The sequence below is a fragment of the Macrobrachium nipponense genome, chromosome 30, assembly GCF_015104395.2.
Source record: "Macrobrachium nipponense isolate FS-2020 chromosome 30, ASM1510439v2, whole genome shotgun sequence".
NCBI classification, from domain to species: Eukaryota; Metazoa; Arthropoda; class Malacostraca; order Decapoda; family Palaemonidae; genus Macrobrachium; species Macrobrachium nipponense.
Genome location: NC_087218.1, coordinates 10,501,309 through 10,527,029, shown reverse-complemented (window position 1 = coordinate 10,527,029; position 25,721 = coordinate 10,501,309). Strand labels below are relative to the sequence as shown.

Genomic DNA, 25,721 nt, shown 5'->3' with positions numbered 1-25,721 from the left:
TACTTCAGCCTCTAGTTTTTCCAGGTTCCTTTTCAGGGATCTTGGAATCGTGCGTCCTAGCGTCCCTGTGATTACAGGTACATTTCCACTGGCATATCCCATATCCTTCTTATTTCTATTTTCAGGTCTTGATACTTTTCAATTTATTAGTTCTTTAAATTCGACCGATTAGTTATTTCTTTATATTTATTGCGATGAGAATATCTCGTGAAAGAATTCTTTTTCCTTAGTATTTATTTCTTCAATTTTACTCCAGTGATTTACTGAAACAAGGAAAAAAAAATTAATCCAACATGAGGTATTTTTATTCGTCAATAACAATCAATGTAGGTGGGTTGGAGTCTTCATAAGGAGTGATTCTTTTAATGAAAATTTGACATTTTATAGCTTTTGTAGAGAGAGAGAGAGAGACTCTCTAGCCAGAAGAAGACTTCCAGCTAATAACGGATCTCATCTTCCTACTCGATTGTCGTTCACGAGGCTTGATCATATTTCTCTGGATAATTTCGAGGTTTAGGAATGAAAACAAGAAGAAGAAGAAGTAGAGAGAGAAGAGAGAGAGAGAGAGAGAGAGAAGCTGAGAAGGTCTAGTCTGTTGTAGAGGTAGAGCGGATTCATATTCCAAAGAGAGGAAAAGAGAGTTAGCAGCAATCTTTAAAGGAGAGAGATAGATAGATAGAGAGGGTGAATTAGTAGGAAGTAAAGACTTTGTGTATCCTTTGTAGATAGGCTTTCGCGGTTACAGACGCGACACGTAATACAGAACGAACCTCTTTTTTTTTCTTAGTGTTAGTTTCCCATATAATTTCTTTTTATCCCATGTATTAATTTCATTTTAGCCAGTTCATGTTTGTTTTTTATGTATATTAATATATATTAATGTGCGTGCTTTTACACCCAGGTCCTAAAAACCCCTTAGGTGTATCACTGCGAGGTTTTTTTATCAGTGTCCATTGTGTTGGATCAGCAAATAGTTTTATTGTTTTAATTATTATTCCAAACAGAAATAAGACTAACTGCAGCTCTTTCTGTCGAGTTTCCTTATCATAGAAGTACTACGTTTTCTTGCTATAGTTTACATTCGTTGTTTATCGAAATTAGCACATGATATGTGGTGTGTTCCGATGACTTCTATGGCGTCGATTAGACTGTGAGAACGGTCAGAAATTAGTATATTAGAAGCAAAATAATCTCCCTCTCTCTCTCTCTCTCTCTCTCTCTCGTAAAATTATCACATGAAATCTGATGTGTTCCGATGACTTCTGTGGCGTCCATTGGGATTAGAAATTTGCATACCAGAAGCAAAATAATCCTCTGTGTGTGTGTCTGTGTGTGTGTATAATGTTTCCACCTGAGGCTCTTGTAACAGTTAATAGCGCGAAAAGTAAACATGCGTGAGATGTGTACACACACACAAACACACACATACGCATAGTACTACACAAGGGGCGGAAGGTTCAATCTGAGAATCGGGCCGGCGGGGCGTGTTCAAGGGGCGACATTTGAGCTTTCCTTTCCACCTGGCAGTGAAATAAGCCTCTTGATTCCGGCCGTCTCGGCTTTCAAGAACGCTCTCCTCGGAAGCCAGAGTCCCGTCTCCCTCATTCAGTGGTCTCTGGGGCTGGAGAGATCCCACTATAGTAGATTCACATCAACCGTGCATGTGACGTCTAGGCCAGTCCCTTACGACGCTCCTGATTGGCTGTTGATGAGCCAATCACACGGCTGGAAACTCTGAGTCTCTCGAGAGAGGTCACCTAAGCAGGATGTATGTTCCACTTCTCCTGAAAGACATCCCTCAGGAGAGGTGGAACATACATCCTGCCTTCGTGAACTCTCGAGACAGAGACTGAGAGTTTCCAGCCCTGTGATTGGCTTAACAACAGCCAATCAGGAGCGTCGTAAGGGACTGGCCTAGACGTCAAAATGCACGGTTGATGTGAATCTACTATAGTCTCTTGGGTATCGTCTCGTCGAATATTTTTCTAAAGGGAAATGTTTCCAAACTCCTAGGAGTCGAGTTTAAGCGGCAGTTGCTAAAAGGAAATGGCTTTATATTGTTTTCGAATAATATGAATAGTCCTCTCTCTCTCTCTCTGTCTCGTCTCTCTCTCTCTCTCTCTCTCTATATATATATATATATATATATATATATATATATATATATTTATCTATATATATATATTATATATAATATATGTAGATTATATATATAGATATATATATACATATATATACCTATATATAATATATATATATATTTATATATATATATAATATATATATATATATATATATATATATATATATATATATATATCACACTTACATCTGCAATTCTCTCTCTCCTCTCGCTCTCTCTTTCTCTCCACACACACGCACACACATATTATATATATAATATATATATAAAACTATATATATATATATATATGTATATATATATATATATATATCTAATTATATATTATCACATCTACATCTACTATTCTCTCTCTCTCTCTCTCTCCCTCTCTCGCTCTTCTCCTGCGTTTGTATATATCTATAGATAGTATTATAGATATATATATTCTATATATTATATATATTATAGATATATATATATATATTATCAAGAGGCAGCAGGAAAAATGTAAACGCAGCAGTACCTAGCGCTTTTGTGTATTTTGATACACCTAATTATACCCTGATGAGGTGTATCAAGAATACACGAAAGCTCTAGGTACTGCTGCTTTTCATTTTTCCTGCTGCCTCTTGATATATATATATATATATATATAGATATATATATATATATATATATATATATATATATATATATATATAGATAGAGAGAGAGAGAACAGTAGATGTAGATGTGATAATATATATAATATATATATATATATATGATAATATATATATATATATATATATATATAGTATATATATATACTTGTGATCCAATAGCATATATATATATTATATATATATATATATATATATATATATATTATACTACTACTACTCTCTCTCTCTCTCTCTCGTCTCTCTCTCCTCTCTCTCTCAAGACGAGAGCGACACGCCCTTCTGTGAAATGCCCGGGAATGATCCACTACCGGAAAATAATGCCCCATAGGGATGGGCTTAATCCTAGGTGGCACTCCCTAAATTCTAGATGAAAGCCCGGCCAGGGACGCCCAGGGCAATCTCACGCCGCTTTATGAGCCATACTTCCAGAATACAAAGATGGTTTGGCCCCTCGGGAGGCACTAGATTTATACCCGCCCACCCACTCCCTCTCTCTCTCTCTCTCTCTCTCTCTCTCTCTCTCTCTCTCTCTCTCTAAGGTCATAAATAATATATATTTTATATATAATATATATATATTATATATATATACACCTACACATATACATATACACTTGCATACATACCTACATATATACTTACACACGTACACTTGAAGACCACGTGATTGTGTACTGTGTATGTATACATGCATATGAGTGTACACGGAGCCTTTAAGCCTTTAAGCTGAGCATTCTAAGACCGATCGTGTGAGGCTTCGTTCATCTTTGTATCATAACCATCTACGATATTCCTGTAAATCAAACAAAAAAAAGGAAAAAAGTAAACTTCATCATAAAAAGAACATCGGGAGAAGTTGGGAGGAGGGAAAGAGACGATCTCATAAAATAAGTTCAGGGCCCGCTGGCTCTCTTCGTAAAAACCGCTTACATGGCCCATCACTTTGTTTACAGTCGACGTTTTCTTCTTCTTCTGTGCAGGTAGAGACCTGTGGGTGATGGTGGTGTCGTCGTCCCCTTACGATCACATCGTCGGCCAACCGAACGTGAAGTACGTCGCCAATATGCACGGGAACGAGGCCATCGGGAGGGAGATGCTGCTCCACTTGATAGAGGTAAGACGGTCTCTCGCCAGTGTTGCCAACTGGTGGGTAATTGCCCTACGTTGCCAACTGGTGGGTAATTGCCCTACGTTGCCAACTGGTGGGTAATTGTCCCTACGCGCAGGGTAATCTGGGCAAAATCTTAAACAGCGGAGCAATATTTTTAAGTGTAGGGTAATTGTAACAAGGTAGGTTTAGATCAATATGCTTATTAGTATTCATGATATTGCATGCAGACATACTCTAAAGATTTATTTATTATCATAGCCGCAGAATGTTGGGGTCATTTTCAGTTATGTAGGGTAATTCCCCGTCCCCTGTAGGAGATGGAGGGTTAGAGGGGTTGGCATCACTGACTCTCGCTCGGTTTAGTACGATGGTCCTCCCTCCTGCAATTGCGTTTATGGCGGCGGGAGCACTGTTTTGAGTGCCTCTCCTCCGCGTGAGTTTCGTTTCGTCGGGCGGGCGGTGGCGGTGGTGTCACACGTGTGCATCTTGCCCCAAATTTGCACCGAGTAACCAATGAATTTTGTTTTCGATTAATGAAAGCAACTCTGTGCTCGAACGGGTTCTTGCTCCTAGAACGCCTCCTCAATGTAGCCAACGGTTGCAGGTGCGCAATATTATAGCATGTGATTATATGGTCTTTAACGGATATTAGAAGGTTTCGAACCTAGTACAAGGTTCGAAAGCTTTTAATATCCATTAAAGACCATATACTCACATACTATATTATTGTGGACCTACAACCGTTGGCTACATTCTCGACACGGAAAACTGTGCCCACAATGTAGCCAACATTGTCGACAGTATTTAGTACCACCCAGATTCTTGTAACTTCAGTTTTCTCGCCTGTGTAGGAAAAAGGTGTTTACCTCTAGAATTAGCACTCGTCTAAGAAAACATTGACAGCAGGTTAAAGCATTCTACTGTAAGGTGCCCAAACGGTGCATGACACCTTTCTTATGCTATATGCACCACCTTTAGAGACATATTCATTCATAAGGTCACTTGCATTCCTTCCTTTGTTGCAAAGAAAAAAATACATTCCCCTCTGATCAGTAGTAAACACTGTGCTGTTGAGAAAATGTGCGTTCTTGGACGATATTCTTCTAATCTGAACATACAAAATTACTGAAGCATTCACATTGGTCCTCTGTGGGCTTTACTTTTTTAATCATAGTAGTATACATAAATGCCGTTATCCATATTTCGTATAGTCAGTAATTACGCTGTTGTAATTGCCCTCTGTGTAACAATTAGATATACGTCTAATTATTCATGTCGCTAACCTTAGTTACAACTTATGTCGGAGGGGTTTTCATTGTAAAAAAAAAAAAAAAGAAATTATACTTAATAGGAGATATTAAATTAGTGCCCCCCATCATGTCAGTATTAAGCATAAAATTTTATAACAATATCATTATAGCTTTACTCTTGTTTTAGCAGTAGCAGAAATAGTAGTTGTAGCAATGGGGTAAAGTAAATTTATTAGAGCGAATCGTACATTCATGGTTGCTTTAGAACAGAAAAAAAAAACAGAAAAAATCAGAAAACACTCTCGAATAAATATAACCAGGTTATCAGAGCGTTTCGATATCTAATACAATGCTCTCGGTTTCTTTTCTTTCATGAACTAATAATCTTCTTCTTCTTTGCCTTTTGCCGCAGTACTTAGCGAAGAACTACGCGACGGATGAATACATTCGGTGGCTGCTGGACAACACCCGCATCCACATCATGCCCTCTATGAATCCGGATGGTTTCGAAGTGGCTCGCGAGGGCACGTGCCAGGGAGGTCAAGGAAGGTGAGTGCTACTTAAGAGTTTTTCTGGTTCTCCTTATATTATATAGTATATATATAATATATATATATATAATATTATATATATATATATATATATAATAACATATATATACATATACATATACATATAAAGACATGATCCACGAAGGAAAGAGAAACGACACGAGTTCTGTAAGGCCTTCGACTTCTTGTCCTTTACTTAACCAAGTAAAGGACAAGAAATCGAAAGGCCTTCGTGGATTTTGTCTTTATTTGTGGAATCATTACCTTTCATATTTTCGTGCTTCGTGACTTACTGCCATACCCATATATGCATTGTATGGTATGTATGTATGTAACTATATATATATATATATATATTATATATATATATATATATATATATATATATATATATATATATATATATATACTCAGATACAAATGGACCCACAATAAGCTGCTGAAATATGTAAGTAGAGAATTCAAAGCTAAAGAATTTATCGACACGAAAATAAACGGCACCCGAGTACTCAAAGCCAAGACTGTGGAAAGACATAGCACGGCCCAAGGTGAGAGGACATTGGTGATAAGGTCACCCTTTGGCTGGGCGACTAACGCCAATTGGTTTCGTGTACATGATTTTAATTATTCCCTCAATATCCTTGTTTGGTTAAGAATCATGTCATAAGAAGTGTGACGCCCAATATAATGGGCTAGAGTCATTATAATGGACTAGAATCATTATAATGGGCTAGAACAGTGGTTCTTAACCTGGGGGGCGCGCCCCCTAAGGGGGCGTCAGCAGTTTCCAGGGGAGGCGCGAGCCCTAACGAAAAGTGAAAAAAAAAAATTCTTAAATTATATTCGTTATTATCTTAACAAGAGTGAGAACTAATATATTCAGAAGTAATGAAAAAAATGCAAAAGTATCGCTTTGTAACGTTACGTTCTTAGTCTACTACTCTAGTTAGGCTCGTTGAGCTGACCATGTTATTGGCCTCCCTTCCTATCCCTCGAAACCCCTTCTCTTTCTCATTTTTTTTATTTTCCTTTAAATCTGGGAGGGAATTTGACTCAGAGATGCAAGGGGGGGGGGGGGGGCGTGAAAGGAAGAACCAACTCTTAGAGCGGGCGTGGTCATAAAAGGTTTAGAAGCACTGGGCTAGAATCATTATAATGGATTAGAATCATCATGGATTAGAATCATTAATGTGGGCTAGAAACATTATAATGGACTAGAATTATTATAATGGATTAGAATCATGATAGTGGACTAGAATCATTATAATGAGCTAGAATCATTATAATGGGCTAGAATCATTATAATGGACTAGAATCATTATTATGGCCTAGAATCATTATAATAGGCTAGAAAAATCAATAATAAGGGGACCTAAAATTAATTATAATGGACTAGAATCATTATTATGGGCTAGAATCATTATAATAGGCTAGAATCAATATAATGGACTAGAATCATTATAATGGACTAGAATCATTATAATGGACTAGAATCATTACAATGGGCTAGAATCATTATAATGGAATAGAATCATGATAATGGACAAGAATAATTAAATTGGGCTAGAATCATTGTAATGGATTAGAATCATTATAATAGACTAGATTCATTATAATAGGCCAGAATCATTTTAATGGACTAGAATAATTTTAATGGGCTAGATTCATTATAATGGGCTAGAATCAATATAATGGACTAGAATCATTATAATCGGCTTGAATCATTAAATGGACAAGAATCATTATAATGGACTAGAATCATTATAATGGGCCAGAATCATTATAATGGGCTAGAATCATTGCTGTTGCAACTGTGAGGGTCACTGAGGTCGAATAGCTTCGATTTACTTAGCGTCTTCGTGGTATTATTATTATTATTATTATTTCAGTAGATGAAACCTATTCACACGGAACAAGCAAACCAAAGGGGCCATTGACTTGAAATTCAAGTTTTCCAAAGAAGTTGGTTTCAACCTCCCACCACAGACTCCACACTGCAACAGCAGCTGATCACGATACAGAGCCGGCGATTTTTCATCGCCCTGAATTGCGCCTAATTGATTATGTTAAATAATGATCTATATACCCAGTAGGGGGTAGTGCCGTCAGTGCACCTCATGTGGTGCACTGTGGGCATTACTTAAGGTCTTTGCAGCTTTCCTTCGGCCCCTAGCTGCAACTAGTTTCATTCCTTTTACTGTGCCTCCGTTCCTATTCTCTTTTTTCCATCGTACTATCCACCTTCCCCTAACAATTGCTTTGAGGTTTTCCTCCTGTTTCACCTTTCAGACCTTTTACTGTCAACTTCCTCTCCAGCGCTGAATGGCCTTAGGTGCCCCAGTGTTTGGCATAATGCCTAAAATCTATATATATATATAATATATATATATATATATATATATATAATATATATATATATATATATAAATATATATATATATATATATATATATATATATATATATATATAAAAGAACATAGTATGTATGGGTAAAACGTACCCGGGTCTTCCCGTAGGTACAACGCCCGAGGCTTCGACCTGAACCGAAACTTCCCGGACTACTTCAAGCAGAACAACAAGAGGAACCAGCCGGAGACGGAGGCCGTGAAGCAGTGGGTCTCCAAATCCAGTTCGTCCTCTCCGCCAACCTCCACGGAGGGGCCCTGGTCGCTTCGTACCCCTTCGATAATTCGCCCAATACGAGTGAGTCAGCTGATTCTTTTTTTTTTGTAATTTCTTATTATTCTTTCATGTTTTTTAATTATGTCTTTCTTTAAAGTTATATATATATATATATATATATATATATAATATATATATATATATATATATATATATGTGTGTGTGTGTGTGTGTGTGTGTTTGTGTTTGTGTATGTGTGTGTGTGGGAGGGTGGGTGGGTGTTAGAGAGAAGAAGTGTTACAGGGAATACCGTAAGGAACACTGTATGATGTAAATTTCAGCATTTACGATTTAACTCTATAATCAAGTTTTCTCGTATGATAGAGCGAGATTAGGTGTGTGTGTGTGTGTGTAGCATCAATGAGTCATTCCTGCTGAAAGCAGTGACTTCGAAGGAGGAAGAGAAAGCAGTCTTCACTCCCACATTCCTCACCTAACTGTTAAATCAAGGATTAATATTCCCAGTTAATAAAATTGTCATCCACTTCACTTATCTAATTAGCTGCACGGAAGAAAATCCCTGTTACGCGAGTGCACAGAGAATGAAAACGAATCAGCTCTGTGGCGTAAAATCACTGATCGGCAAGTGATTGAAAACCTACTTGAAAGGGGATTTTGGTCATGTAATGTTTGTGTATTGTACTGATTAACATTTTTGCTTTTTCCTTCTTGCCTCTGCAAAAGTGGACTGCAACCTGAAGCCTCTGTGTGCAGGTATTGTCCCTTGAAAAGTGTTTTGTGTCGTCAGTTATAGACTTGCGAGAAGCTTTAGATACTTTTCAGAATGTTTAGAAAAAAAAAAAAATTTTTTTTTTTTTTTTTTTTTTTTTTTTTTTTTGCCTCTAGAAGTTTTACATTTTTATATTCGCTTCGCTAGTTTTATACGTTTATGTATGTTATGTACGTTTATAGAAGCAGCTTTATAGGCAGCTTAACAGTTACAGAAAAGTAGCTTTAGATGTTCAGTGTTCATTAGAATTTAGAGTTACTGCGAAATGTTTTAGATATTCTTTATACTAGTTTTGCAGATCTGTGTATGAGCCTTCTGGAACTCTTTTATTTTGGTACTTTTGTGTTTGTTAGCTCATTCGAAATACATCACGGCAATAGAGACATCTGTATTAACGATCTAATATATATATATATATATATATATATATATATATATATATATATCACAGATTGTTAATATAGATGCCTTATATATATATAATATATATAATATATATATATATATATATATATATATATATATATATATATATATATATATATAAGCACACACATACAATAGGTTTCTCGACTATTGGCAACCTTTATAAATTTGTCTACAGTATTTTCGAATAACAAACCACTCTTCAACAGCAGTGATATCTGCATTGGATGTTTTTGGTTTTTCCTAATATATTTCAAAATCAGTTTTTCGCTCCGCATTCAGTTACTACCAGCAAATTTTAAATGCTTTCAGTATTAACTTGATAGAAGTGCTAATAGTCAAACTGCGCACGAATACTCATCTAGATAAATAGATATTATATAGATAATCAACAATGATGATAGATGGGTTTTAGTAGTACCATTCTTAATCAGCCGATCTCCACTAGAATGATTCCACAGTAATGTCTTTGTTTAATCTTAATTATTATTTTTTTTTTTTGATGATCAGGATTAGAAAGTTTCGATTACTAAGGTTTTTTTTGTCATGGCTTGTTTAAATTAATATTTTAGTAGCTGATTTTCAGAGGATTTTTCCATATTTTATTGCATCCATCAGGATTCACATCAGTGGGATTTTCTTTAAACGTTTTACTGGAGAAATTTTATTAAAACTTTTTCATTTTTGGTATATAATGTAAGTGATTTAAATCTAGCATTTCTATATTGAAAAGTTGTGCCAAACCAATAAGTCCCACTGATGTCTATTAGACAGCTTACGTAGTTTTTGATTTGCTAAATTCAAGGAATTTTTCTGAATGGCGAATTTGAATATAACTTAATGGCATTTCACTATCATTTCAGTGATTATTTTGATAATTTTTCACAATTTTGTATATTGTCTCTTGCTCCTTTCAATTGATTCTGTTTTACTGATCTTGCATGTTCAGTGTCTTGAAGCCATAGGTTGTCTTTTCCTTAGTGACCATAAGGACAAGAAATCCCGTAGATGTAGTGATTACCATATTATTATTAGTATACTATCATTATATATCAAGTTGAACATCTTGACCTGTGTAATAGAGTATTGACGTTCCTACAAGTAAGTTTTGTCTATGATGATGGCAATAGCCATAAGTATGTAGTAGACCCCAGGGTAAGTTGAAATAATCCTAATAAGCGAAAAAATATTCTTCTCTGTTACTATTTTGATAATGATTGAATAATGAATTAAGACAAAAGCCAGGGATGTGGGACATTTACAGTAGTTACAAATTGGGATCTTTCTTAGATAGTGACATCCACCTCCCCAACCCCACAAGGGTTTTAACCCGGTATGTATCCATCTTTGCAGAGGGGTGTTTAGTACTAAAGTAGATTCACATCAGGCGTGCATTTGATGTCTAGGCCAATACCTTACGATGCTTCTGATTGGCTGTTGATAAGCCAATGATAGGGCTGGAAACTCTCGGTCTCTCTCGAAATAGTTCATATAGACAGGATGTATCACCTCTCCTGGGGGATGCTTTTGAAAGACGTATCCCTCAGGAGAAGTGAAACATACATCATGCCTATGTGAACCCATGAGAGAGACTGAGAGTTTCCAGCTCCGTGATTGGCTTATCAACAGCCAATCAGGAGCATCGTAAGTGACTGGTCTAGACATCAGATGCACCGGTGATGTGAATCTACTATAGCCTAGTTGGGGATTACGGTAAAACACAAACAAGACTGTAAATATAAATACTAGTTCTATATAACTGCCCTGGTAGAATCCTTGGGGCCTCACTGTCTAGGAAAGGTCAACAACTTAGTGATAAACTGCCACGAATGAAAGTGAATTGATCTAACTCAACTGTTAACTGGCGTTACTGCCGTGAATAAAATGTTTGTCATTAGTCTCACAGGACTACCGACAAAGGCTACTACTGTGCTGAGGGGCGTGGCTTGTGTCTTAGTCGAGATAGACAACTATACAAAGTACCTGTAGCATTATTAGTCTCTCCCATACCTTCCCACTTGGGTTTAATGATTACTTAAAATGATCCTTTGATCTCCATTCTACAAGTAAACCTGAAAGACAAAAAAAAAAAAAGTATGTGAGTTTTAAATACTGAGCAAATATGTGCGCATGCGCCATTTCCGCTTTGCAGCTCACCTACTCCTGGCTCAGCTGCATCTGGAGACTTGATGAGAGAGAGAGAGAGAGAGAGAGAGAGAGAGAGGAGAGAGAGATGAGAGAGAGAGAGAGAGAGAGAGAGAGAGATGCTTTATTAGGCCGTTTTTTTATCTGACAATCTATCAGAAGTCCAGAGAAAGAGAAAAATATTGTCCCTTTGATCAGATGAATGAGATTTGGGTTGGCCTGGTTTACAGCTATCGATTGGAGCCGCCTCCTATGTGTTTTAAATGCGACTACCACGGACACCGATAGGGAAGAGATTAATTATGCGGCTGGTGAGTTAGATTTATGAAGTTTTATTTTCCAACTCATTTCTCCTCCTCTGTCTCTTGGAGCCTGTGTGTCCCGCGTGGCTGCTTTTGGTTAGCAGGTCCTGTGATGCCATCCATGCTTTACTATGGTTTCTGCAGGTTCTGACGTCATGCGCTACGATTGGTCCGTCATTGGCGCTAACAGCTCTCTTGAGGACTACCGAGGCGTTATCTGTGCGGATGTGATACTCTCTGATCTTTTTTTAATTATTTTGTTCTATGTCTGTGCTTTGTTTAGGTCGTCATTAAGTCCCAAGCACGGAATGACCAGGAAGAGAAATTGTCTTGTACTAAGTACCACATGGTTCATGTTGTTTTACCTATTCGTCCATTATTTTTATTTTAGAGCATTGTTATTCATTCAGAAAACTTTGTGTGGTATTAGAAAAGTAGAAATAATGGTCATTCATGGCTCTAGATTGCTGTTCCTAAAATACACTATCCTCTAAACAATATGATGCTGAATTTTGAACACATGACTGTGTAACCGTGTAGTACTACATCATTTTGTTAGAAAGTAAAATCTCCAGCGGTTCTCTAGAGAAGAAATTGAAACAAAATTCCTTACCGTGACATTGTCCGAGGTCATTCTTAACTTTTGCAGCACAGTATTGAAATTTTATTTGAAAAGTGTCACAAAGTAACAAAACTTTGACGGAAACCGACAAGCCTAGACTAGAGAATCATTCAAATCCCAAGCCTGTGATTGGCCCAGCGTATGGTGACGTCATGACCAGAAACTTCTGCGTGCTCAGAGGCGATTGCTTTGTGTCTGCTGTATACATCCACCCACCATTGCCTATTACTTTCTTCATTGAGACTTGTCATGTCAGTATTTGATATAACGTCCCAATAGCGTTCGTTTGGAAATGCGTGGATATTGCCTTGTAGATTATGCCTGAGGCTACAATATCAGCGAGATGTGTTGATATGCACACCTGTAGTGTTCCTTCTGAGGAAGATGTTTGAAACGTGTCTTTAGCTATGGTGTTTCTATCGTCAGATGTACTACTCTTCTGCAGGCGGTGTCGGACTGGCACCTTTTTATGACATCTTGTGGCACTCTGCTGACAAACTTGGCACCGAATAGCCTTTGGCGGTGGCTAAATTCAAGCCGCCTGTATTCATACCAGTATGGAATGATATCGGCTACTTGGGCGCGAAGTTTGGCAGCAAAATGATCGTAAGGTGCCAGAGGTTGCTGGTGGGACACCGCTTTCAATAAGTAAATTTCCAGAGTGATTAAAATTGTTGCGTGGGTAATTCACACTCGCAGGTAAATGTGAGAGCTAAACACAACATTATAATTCATCCAGCACATCAAATGAATGACTTCCTCTCATATTATAAAAACAAAAATTAAATGGAGTTTTAAACCAAAAAAAGTTGCCGTTAATCACAAATGTGACATAAAGCATGAAGACCTTGAGTCAATCTGGTTTGTCAGTTTGTTAGTTGTTTTGACATAGCTTTGACATAGCATGGCTTTTTATTTCCATTTTTTATAGTACTTAAACGCTGGCGTGTCTGAGTCTGTGAATTATGTACGTTTCTCGATGAATGCTTGGATAGGCATTTACACCACATTGTGAGTATTTGGGAAAATGATATCCCCCAAAAAATATTGCATATAATTCAAAAAATATAATAGGTTAAATTGTAGATGTTTATTGCAAACTTCATGCAATATTCTCATTCCAGTAGTATTCGAAGTAGAAGATGATTGTCTTATGAGTTTACTGTATGCATATCCTTTTTTACTCCATATGTTTTAGGGCTTTTAAGTGTGAATTTACTTGAAACGAGTATTGAGTAATGTGGGGTAATGGCATAGTAAAATGATTTATACATATTTTGTGAAATTTAAGTTGGATTACTGAACAAATAAAAATAATTGAATATGTGTGTGTATATATTTATATATATATATATATATATATATATATATATATATATATATATATATATAACACAGGTCAGACGTACAGGGCATTTATTCACATGACAAAGAAGATCAAGGGAAGGAACACGAAGAGATTCACATTATGCTTTAATCCTACGTTTCGTGACAACATCGCCACATCTTCAGGGATTTTTCTACAAAATATAGTATAATATGTTAACATAAAATAAGAGCTGATCACAAGATCCAATAGTTGAAAAGTAAAATCAGTTTTATGGTAAAATTACAACTCTCACACTTAAATTACATGCACACTTACAAACAACTTACAAATGACGAGAAGAACATTTAAAAATTTCAGCTAAATTACACAAACATAAAAGTAATAACAAATATCATAAAAATCATAATATTCACAAAACCTCAGCCAAAAACAGCTCAAACACTTAACCAACCTTTCAGCATCAAAGATGAAAAACACACTAAAGTAAACAAAGTCAAGAGGCACAAGGAATGACAGAATAATTAGGCTAAAAACAATGGGACAGCAGAGGAATGGTTGTTTAATTTTACCATTAAACTGATTTTACTTTTCAACTATTGGATCTTGTGATCAGCTCTTATTTTATGTTAGCATATTATACTTTATTTTGTAGAAAAATCCCTGAAGATGTGGCGATGTTGTCACGAAACGTAGGATTAAAGCATAATGTGAATCTCTTCGTGTTCCTGCCCTTGATCTTCTTTGTCAATATATATACATACATACATACATTATGTATATATATATATATATATATATATAGATATATATATATATATATATATATATATATATATGTGTGTGTGTGTGTGTGTGTGTGTGTATGTGTGTGTGTGTGTGTGTGTGTGTGTGTGTGTGTGTCAGAAAGTAGACACAGGCGTTTGAATTTTCAGACACGCTTAAAAAATCTTTTGTTTTTATTTCTCGACTCATTGCATTGGCCCCATTTATTGAAACCCACCTGCATGAACTTGCTTATGTTGAATTTTTATTGTTATGCTGAGCAGACAGATGCTTCATTTCAGTTTTGTCTTTTGTTCGTTTGCTTTCATTTTGGCGAAATTGCAGTGTTTTTGATTTGACATCATTTTATTTCTTCATTGGCACCGTTTTATCTTGCTTTTCAAACATAGACTTTGGAAGGTCTTCACATCGAGTACGTATCAGTCATTGTATTAATGTTGTAATAACCTGTATTAGTGGCGTTTAAATGCCTCCTATAAGTAGGTAGCAATAGATGTTCTGCACATTCTGTTTAAAGAGTGGTTTTTGACTCCAGCAACACATCACTTAAGACAAGACAAGTTGACAACTCAACCATATTTTATCAATTCTTCTTTAAAACTGTCAGCATTGTTCTCCAGGTAGTCATTTGTAAGTTAGGAAATATTGTAGTTTTCGCATGCACACACTTGCATATACATACAAAATTTTATCAGCGTTTTATGTATGTCGTTCGTGCCCACATACAAGGAATAACATAACCGTACAAAATGATGTATTGTTGTATTTATAGTCACATCACTGAAACAAAATCCTTTGAACACCTCTGGGGCCTTCAAGTTCTAGCTGCATATTGGCAGTTCAGCATCGAATGTTAGAGTAATTGCAGTGATAATAATTATTATACAAAGAGCAACGTCGAAACGTGCCACTTCTTGTCAGTGCAGATGACGCCACACTGAGGAAAAGCCGTTTTTGTTTTGACATTGATTGCCTGCGTTTCCTTTTCCATTCGACAATACAAGAGAGTGTTATACTTATACATCTTCCATGTTAAGATTATTCTCTTTAACTTTGAAGACTTTCGATTGAGGATTGTCTGTGCGGGTGAGCATGGATTAGAACTCATTTTCCACCGGGAAAAACAACCCCAAAAACATGCAGCATTTTACTTAGGTAGCCTGTTACAACGAAATCAGTTCAGCTAGACGTAACAAGAACACAATAGTTAATTATCAGTTCTCAATAAGTTATATATTTTGAGGTCACTTAATTGTACTTGGCATATACATTTATAAGTTGGTTACTAATGTCCTTTGATATTAATTTACAAATATTTTGTACTAGTGTCTTTACACAGCTGTAAGTATTCCTGATATAATTTCGCGCGTGCTTCTTGATGGTGATTTCATATATACCATCAGCTTTACGGGCCTTCAGCTTCTTTCGTTCTTTTCTGTAGAGACAGGAAATTATTTTGGGGAAACAAGTCAGTTATGATCTAGATAAATTTGTGGAGTGTACTGGCGTTCGAACTCTGAACATTTTGAACGCCTCCGTAAGGTTGAATAAACGTTTGGAACCGTGCCAGCATTAAGGAATGTGTGTAGTAACTAACACGCAAGATTTTCTTCCCTTGGCTGTTAATCCTAGAGTTTATGGGATGCCAGTTCTGGCATGTGCCCAGCATAATTTAGATGAACAATGAACAAGGATCGTTTGAAATATATTTGTGTACATCGTATGTAAAATCTACTTGTTACCTACAAACTAAAATTGATTAGACTGAGCCTTTGCTGTAACCGGTTCGTTTCCTTGTTTCCCTTGTCTTGACACATTTTCAAAGCTTTATCCACGAGGACGTATAATACTCCCTGACGAAACGTAGACTTCTTGATGTAGCTAAGAAAAAGAAAAAATCCCTCTTCGTAAGGACTTTCTTCTTCTCTTTCTCGGCTTGAGAAAGCGGACCTGATCGTACTAATCCGTGTCAACTTGTCAGTCTTCCAGCAGTTCACGTCCACCCCCTCCCTCACCCCCGACGACGACGTCTTTAAGCATCTGGCAGGAATGTATGCCTTCAATCATGCCACGATGCACCTGGGACTCCCGTGCAAGCCTGGAGCGCCCACCTTCCAGAACGGGACGACCAATGGAGCTGCTTGGTATCCTCTAACAGGTGAGATAGGTATTGTGTTGTTTATATGGCTATGGGTTTGTTTTTATTCTTATGGTAAACTGGGAAGTGCATGGGCACTTGTCAGTATTAGCACGAGTAATTGCCAATAGTATTATGGCAGGATTCACGTCTTGACTCGTTAAACTTCATTGGTTATATATACTATTATACCTATTATATATAATGCAACAACTCGATGTTTTAAGATTTTAAAGATTTTATGCTGTGCCTTTACATCACCCTAATAGTAGCTATGCCTATTTCGAAGATCACACAAAAATATATCTGAAATTCGTTGTTACCGAGATTTGTCCTGACTTTTATTTCTGTTTTAGCATTCATTCATTCTCTTGGCGCTGGTAGTCAGCATGGAGCTCAAAAGAGTGATCGTAGTATTAAAGTAAAAATTAACTGAAGGAAAGTCATACGCGCCCAAACTTGGAATTTATTAATTATCAAAGGGTGACATTACACTAAATGTCACATTCGTGCCACAGGAATAAATGCCGTTTCATTAGTTTTTGTACTTAATTGACAATGCGAATGTTGTACTACCTACTTACAATAAATTCATTCTCTTGATTTTGGGATTGTGCCTTGTGTGAGGGAAGATTTCTTGCAGAGATGTAGTAATACTGACATGAAGGTGAGATGTTGGAAATGTTATCAAGTATAATAAAAATGCAAAATTATCATGACATTAATTTCGAAGTGAAACGTACGTTATAAAATACTCCCTCATTCAAAATTATACTGTTAATACTCTAGATCTGGTGTTTTTTGGTATTTGCTGTATTTAAAACTGTATGAAATTATAGCTTAGTTGATATGTTTAGTACCTATTTTAGTGACTTTTAGTGTTATATTTTTCTGTCATATACTCCTACAAAATTTGTAGTTGGTAAAATTCTCACTATTTAAGCATAACTTAAAACTTTATTATGTTGAGAAGAATAACTAATAACGTTGACTATATACATACTACCATATACTGTATATTCATTTTCTACCAGGTGGAATGCAGGATTACAATTATGTCTGGCATGGTTGCATGGATATAACAATTGAACTTTCTTGCTGCAAGTATCCACCAGCAGATGAGCTTTCCAAATTCTGGGAAGATAACAAAAAGGTTAGTCTTCGTGGCACTCAGGTCACTAGTGTATTATTACAGGTGCAACAGCACTTTGGGAGATTGTTCAAAGGTCGTTAAGTTTTTCGTGCCCTTATTTTTTTAAATAATTACTGTAATTTTGAAAGGGAAGACCCATAGAAGGGTGGGTTAATTATTCTTGATCCTGTTTTCTCACCAGATGTTAATTGTAGTAGTAATCTTTGCAGTTAATCTTGACCAAATTGTCCATGATGGTTCATATTACATCTTTTTTCATTTGTTTGGTGGAGCTAAGCTCACTCGCATTAATCTTTTGCTAATTTGTTAGTCATTTAGTGAATACAAGAGTATAGTAGTATATTTTGCAGCTAAATTTCAACTTCATTCTTATACTCTTTGGTTGTGGTAATCATATGAAAAGAATATTCAAACAGCAAGATTTTACTAAGAAACCCAAAATTTTTGTAAGATTTTAGCTTCTGTAGGTAGACTTGTGAAATTGATATCGTACATAATACACTCTTGACTACAATAATGCATTCTACTTCATATTTATAAATATTTATAAATAATAATGTGAACAGGCACTAGTTCGGTACTTGGGTGAAGTCCACCGTGGTGTTCGTGGTTTTGTAAAAGATGAGGAAAACCACCCCATTGAAGGTGCTTCTATTAAAATAAAGAGCAGAGACGTTGGCTTCCAGACAACCAAACATGGAGAATACTGGCGTATTCTTCTGCCAGGAGTTTATACATTAGAGGTTAGTCATTTAAGTATCCTAAAACAAGAGAATTCTGCTTACAAAATTCTATTAGTCATTTATGTAACTCAGATGCAATTTTGAATAGAATCTTGTTGTATGTGTTTTTGAGGATTTTCTCTAATGGAAGGTTCAGTGACTCATTATCAATGTTCATCAGTTTTGGTCATGCAGTTAATTAAATATCATATTAATGAATGCTGACATTTTAGATTTAAGATTGTAACAGAGGGAAATTTTAATTGGGATGTAATTGGTATTATGAAGGTAATGGTAAATTGTAGCAAATACAGTGTGTAATTTACTTGAAGTCGTGCCAACATTAGGATGCGATTTAAAGAATTATGAGAGGAACTAACTAAATTTGCATTTATGAAAACAAACCTCTCATCTTTAGTATGTGGAAGCATTTTGAGCAAAGTATTACTAAACTATAGCTAAAGGATATGTATCTCATTTTGTATAATTTGATTTTCTAGCATAAACTAAAATAGACATCAATATTAGATTCCAATGTCTGTGAAAACTGTGGTTTTGTCATGTGAATTTCTCTCTAGGCTTCATTGGAATTAACCATTTTATCAGAGCAGCTGCTTTCTTGGGTAGAAACGACATCTCGAGTGTGTCAACTTTATGATTAACCGTACGTTGAGATTATTTTAGTGAATGCAACTTGAAAATGACATAGCTTTGAATGTTGTTAGTATTTAAATGTAAGATTAAACCAAGCACACAAATTCTTTAAGAAAGTTTACATTGGATCATTTTTAAGTTGGTTACTACTGTGCTCTTCATGCTTATTTAAGTACAGTATGATATGAAGTCACCACACTATTATTACATTTTATCATCTTAAAATTCAATTTACTGTATACTATACAGTAGTGTACTACTTTGTAAGTACGATCGGTGTGTGTGTATATATATATATATATATATATTAATATATATATATATATATATATATATATATATATATATAAGTCATATCACTTTTCCGTGATTCATATACATACATCGAGCTACAATGTCCTCTTTAATATCTAATTCGCTCTACCTCGGAATTAATATATTTTCATATATGCTTAACTGAAGGGGAATTTTTTCTCGATAATAGACTTGCCTGGATCGGGACGCGAACCCAGGATCCTTTCAAGTCCAGGAACGTCAGTGTAGTAGGTAAAAGCTTCCACTGACGTTCCTGGACTTGAAAGGATCCTGGGTTCGCATCCCGATCCAGGCAAGTCTATTATCGAGAAAAAATTCCCCTTCGGTTAAGCATATATGAAAATATATAATTCCGAGGTAGAGGCGAATTAGATATTTAAAGGACATTGTAGCTCGATATATATATATATATATATATATATATACTATATATAATATATATTATATATATATATATAGTATATATATTACTAATTATAGTATATAGGTATATATACTGTACGTATATATATTATAAGCAAATACTACATTGTATCAATAGTTTTTCATTATATACAAATTGTATAAACAGTTGGTAAAGCAACTAAATCTTGTACTGTATAATAGGCTTGAAATTTCAGTCATTTCAGTAGTGTTTTATCAGTATTGCCTGACTTACATCTTTACAATATGATACAAGTTGATTTGTTATGCTTACCTTGTGTTAGCATAAGTTTTTGCTCATTTAGCAACCTTTATGATGTTATTTCCATTCTATATTTCAGATATATGCAGAAGGCTTCCAGCCTCATGAAGAAGAGTTTGTTGTGGTAGAATCCAATCCTACTTTGTTGAACCTTACACTATACCGTACGCCTGTAAGTATTTCTTGCCTTCTGTAAATTTTCTCTTTTACTAATTAAATAAGTTATCGTAATTACACCATAATTCAGTAGTAATTGCAGTTATGATTTATCATCTTTTATCCATGTTTGTAACCTAGTTCAATACTTTTATCTGTGACTTATAATGAAATGAGAATTCATCCTTTTAATGCTATGGTAAATAACCCAAGAGCCAGTAATACCAAGGATTAACTATAGATTACATTAGAGATTTACCACAATTACTGCGCAATTTATAAGCAGTTTTTAGTGGGGAAATAAGTGATAGCTTAATTTTATTCATTGCATGATCTTGGTGGACCTTAATGTCTACTGCATGAAAGAGGACATCTCTTCCGAGTAATACACACACTAATGGTCATGGGAAGTCACAGTTCCTAATAATGTTGGGCGGTATTTTGGACCTTTCACTGAAGATGAGTTCAGTATTCATCTTCAATAGTAAATGCAAAACACCAGATCACATGAAATAGCACTTAAGAGAATTTATTTTTTTAATATAAAAACTTGTGATGGAGGTTCAGTGTACATGGGCAATGATTTGTTATTTGATGCCCTTATTGTGAATGTATGGGAACTAAGATTGGCAACCTAAGCTCACTAATTTTGAAAACAACTTTGGTATAGATTTCAATACTGCCTGTTGAAAACAGTAAATAGGATTCAACTCAATTTAGTATGTTGCAGTTTAGGTATTTAATAGTGCTGAAACCTGCAATAATTAATTGAAACTTCCATGAAATTTTGCTACAATGTGGGCTAGGTTAGCATCTTCTTGTCACTGGATAATTAGACCTATTCCCAGTATTATTGGGATCATGGTAATTAGCACGATCTGTTGGGTAAAGAGGTAAGCAGTGTCTTGAGCACTTTGCATTAATGTAAATGTAACACAATATATTGACTGAACCCCCAATTTAAACAAAAGATAATGTAAAGGCGGTTTATTCACTAATCTGAGCTGCTATTGTAGCAGACTTGTAGCAAACAGTTTAGCAAACTTATCCAACTAACAGCAACTTTCCTCTTCAGCTTAGTTATTATGTGAAAGTAACTGTACAAAGGAGATTAGGCTCTGTAGTGTAATACTGTAAGCGTCTTGCTAACTATGTGTAAGACCTCAACATATCATATTTTGTCCTCGTTGCTAATATAGCCGTTTAATTTAGTTTAGCTATCTGCCGATCCAATTAAAGGTAGCCTTTCGTTATTTTACAAGTTTTGCTCTCATTTTACTCTAGGAAATTTTGGTTGTAGTCCAGGCAATGGGACAAAGAAGGCTTTCCCATGCAGACAGAAGTTTAATGTAGCTGTGCACTCGTAAAGCCTATTGGAATGAATTTACCTACTAAAATCTATCAGTACCTGTCAATCAGTTAATTAAATACTACAGTGATACCTGGTTTTCTCAAAGATTTCTTCCATCTGATATATGTAAATATCAAGTTGTTTGTTGTAACTAATTTACTCGCTAATGTCTAGAGAAGTAATTAAGAGTAATGAATGTGAGTCTAGTTAATTTCTTCTATTTTAGCTGGGACCAGATGTACTACCTTCACGCAACCAGCAGCGGCCTCCTCCTTCTGCAGCAGGGGTAGGACATACTGTTTTCATAAGTTATCTTGTTGTTTTTCTTTTATTCATTTAAAAAGTTCCAAAAAGTTTATTTCTAATTATTATGTACCTTACTACTTTTCTTTGATAGTAATACAGAAGCCATAAGGTACATATTCATAATTCATATGCCCACTGATGTTGTATATTTTGATGGTTGGTATCTTGCGAAATAACATTAGTGACCTGTGTTTTGTTATAATTTCTAGGTTTTTGTTGCCTTTGGGATTTGAATCATTAGGCAAAGTTCACTTTTTGTCGGCTGTTATTATGACAAAAAGAATAGAATTTTGGGGGTTAGCTTCATAGTTAAACCACCTGCACTTTCAGCTTTGTTAGAGTTGCAGGGGAAAATAAAGGTTCAAATTTTCTTCCTCATTAATTACTAGAAGATTTTTAACTGTTAGTGTAAGATATATTTTTCATGTTTTTCAAGTTTTATTTTTCATGTTTTTCAAGTTTAATTTTACTATGTGAATGTATAACATAATTTGACCGTGTTCCTTCCTTAATAGTATACTGTGAACCATAGAGCACAAAGGTTTTAAAACTTGGTAGACATAGGTAAAGGTAGCTTACTGCTGAGAAAGAAAAACTATTAACTCTTGCATTACATATTGTGTAATGAGTACAGGATAGATTTGTGCAATTTGAAAATTAGGCTATTGATTTAATGCCATGTAGTATTTACTTTCTGTAAAATAGTATCATTGCAGTTGTTGCAGCTGATCACTGTCTCTTGTAAAATTGGTGATTCTTGCTAAGGGTATTAGTAACATTGTTGTACAACACTTGGAAGATGGCCTCTTAGTTTCAATTCTATGCTTATAAAATTCAGTAGGTAATAATTCCTTAGGTAAGGGAGTATTTTCATTCTGTGGCTTCCAACACTTTCATAATGACAAATTCTCATTAATTTGTTTCTCTTTCTCCCTAATTCAGGTGTCATTGAGCAACCCAGCACTATGGCTAGCTGCTGTTTTTATCATTACAAATGCCTTGTTGATCAGTTAATCATATCAATCAGATCAGGCTTGTTTTAAGATATTCAGTTAATTTTCCATGCTATACTATGATTACATATAGGAGAATATACCATTGTTATATAACCATTTACGCCTTAACACGTTTTAGATATTGGTTTTTTAATACTTGTAGTTATATATATTCAAGACAGTTATATCATTCTCTCCCTCAAAAAGAAAAGCTTTCTTCAGGACCACTGAGAGTGGATACCAGTTATTCAAATAATACAAGTTACAGGATTTAAGGAAGACCAATACAGTACATATAGTACAGTTGTATGTACAAATTTTTCTGGTTAACTAATCTGTGAAGTGGTATGAAAATACAAAAGTTTTAATTATTTCGTGTTACACACAAGTGCCTAAGTTTAAACATTCACTATAAATAAACATTCAACATAAATAATACCCGTTAAACTGATTTTGATTAATCACTCTTTAAATTATACTTGTAGAAACACAACTGTAATTCACAACAAACTAATCAAGTGTTAAAAAACTACCTAATCAAGTATTATAAAACAAACATTTAAACACTAAATGAATTATGTTCCCATGATAATATTAGAAGTTCTTTTATTTAATGTTTTGATAGAACTTTTGCCCTTGGTTGTAGATCACTCCTTTCTGTATAGCCTTTTTACATGATGCTAATTATATCTGAAGACGAGCTTCATTTTGCCTTTTCAGTTTGTAGAGACTTTACAAATGAGATACAATACAGTATAGTGATATTCAACTGTGTGATACTACCGTACTTTCTGAACTTAAATGTTTACATAATTTTGTGGTAATGTTTTCACATTCTAGTCTGTGATATTTCATCGAGACCTTATGAATGGACATTTCCATTATAGCGTTTTCTTGTTATATATATTAATCCTGAGTGTACATGAAGCCTTGTACATTCATTCTTTCACATACAGTAGACTATATCATGGGATTTTATTTTCATTAGCAACTTGTTTGCCAGGATGCATTCATATCAGTGGTTTAATTTGGTCTGCTGTACCTAACAAACACAAGTGCCAAAAGAATACTTAGAGAATCAGTTACAGCAGTTTTGTTTGTTAGTTTTTTGAAGAAAAACTTGAGAATATGCTCTAAGCAAGCTTGAGATACAGTACATAAAATTCTAAAAACAGTAGGAAAGCTAGTCATATGTAGTGATTAATGGGTTGCTCAAGAGGAAAATCAATGGATGCACAAAGAATTGAGACTACTGGTGTGAGATGAATATGGAAATTCATGCATGGCAATGGGCTGGAAAAAAGTTGTTCTTCAGTAGAATGGTAAATGGTTAAAACAGCTGGTTATAATAACAAGAGTATTATACTTTTTCAGCATGCTTTAGTCTGACATACCTACTCACATAAGCATTGTAATTAATAATTTTGCATAAGCTGATAACTAGAGAACACTTTATCTCAACTTTGTAACATTGGCAATACAGTATTATCAATTGCAAAGCATATGTGACTATGGTTTTACTTTTCTCTTGTTAATTTGCTGCATGTTTTATTGTGCTTGAATATTAACCACTTAAAAATACTGCATACAAAGTATCAGTATGCTATAAGGGTTTGTATGATATAATAGGTTGTCTAATAGTTTACCTATGCATTCATTCATTCTACTTCCATTTAAATTTTATGCCTAATGTACTTTAGTCCCTGCCTAGTAGCTATCCTCAGCCATCCCTTTGAGATTTATTATACTTCAGTGACAAAATTAGGTACTACTTGTACACTTGTTTAGTACCCTGGCATGGATATTTCAATTCTTTTGTAAGATTATATTTTTGTGTATAGTAATACTGTAGTATGTGTGTTTGATGTTAACTATGCCATATGTACAGTGAACCCCTCAGATTTGCGCACTCTGGATTCATGGACTCACGTATTCGTGGATTTCTCTCTGGAATATATTCCCCCATTATTAACGGAAAATTTGCCCATTTGCAGTATTTTTCGGAAAATGTTGACAAATTCCTGTTTTTTATCAATTGTCATAAAATGCACTTTTTGTGATAAAGCTATTAAAAAACCAGGTATAAACAATTTTAGTGGGGTTTTCTTGAGTTTTCATGAACAAAATAGGAAGTTTTAAGCATTATTATAGGGGTTTCAACAATTCATGGATTCTAGCTATTCGTGGGGTGGGGGGGTCTGGTACGCATCCCCGCAAATATGGGGGAACACTGTACTAATCTGTATGTATATGTTGAAGCAGGCATGAGAGCACTAAGTGCTTGTGCTGGGCAGGTTACCGGTTTCAGGAAAGGGGTGGAGTTTCAGCATGGACTTCAGTTGGTTAAAAAATCATTAAAAACCATTGGGAGAGGATGAGCAGAGAAGACATATAAAAGACCATACAAAATTCTATATTGGCTGTTCTTAAGATTCTGGTGCCTAGTTGGAAATTAGATCATCCTTCAGCTGATTCATGAAAGCAGAAACTGGAGAAGCAAAAAAAAGATAAAGGTGAACAATGG

General features: G+C 35.2%; 1 protein-coding gene across 1 annotated transcript in view; it reads left to right on the top strand.

Annotated features, from left to right (window-relative positions):
• LOC135202272 (carboxypeptidase M-like) overlaps positions 1–25,721 on the top strand; it is a 227,676-nt gene that overhangs the window by 198,349 nt on the left and 3,606 nt on the right. The window contains 10 exon segments of the mRNA XM_064231579.1: positions 3,771–3,904; positions 5,564–5,700; positions 8,220–8,326; positions 8,329–8,406; positions 9,070–9,099; positions 16,705–16,881; positions 17,895–18,013; positions 18,580–18,756; positions 20,469–20,561; positions 22,123–22,182. Of these exon segments, the coding sequence (XP_064087649.1) occupies positions 3,771–3,904; positions 5,564–5,700; positions 8,220–8,326; positions 8,329–8,406; positions 9,070–9,099; positions 16,705–16,881; positions 17,895–18,013; positions 18,580–18,756; positions 20,469–20,561; positions 22,123–22,182 (1,112 nt within the window).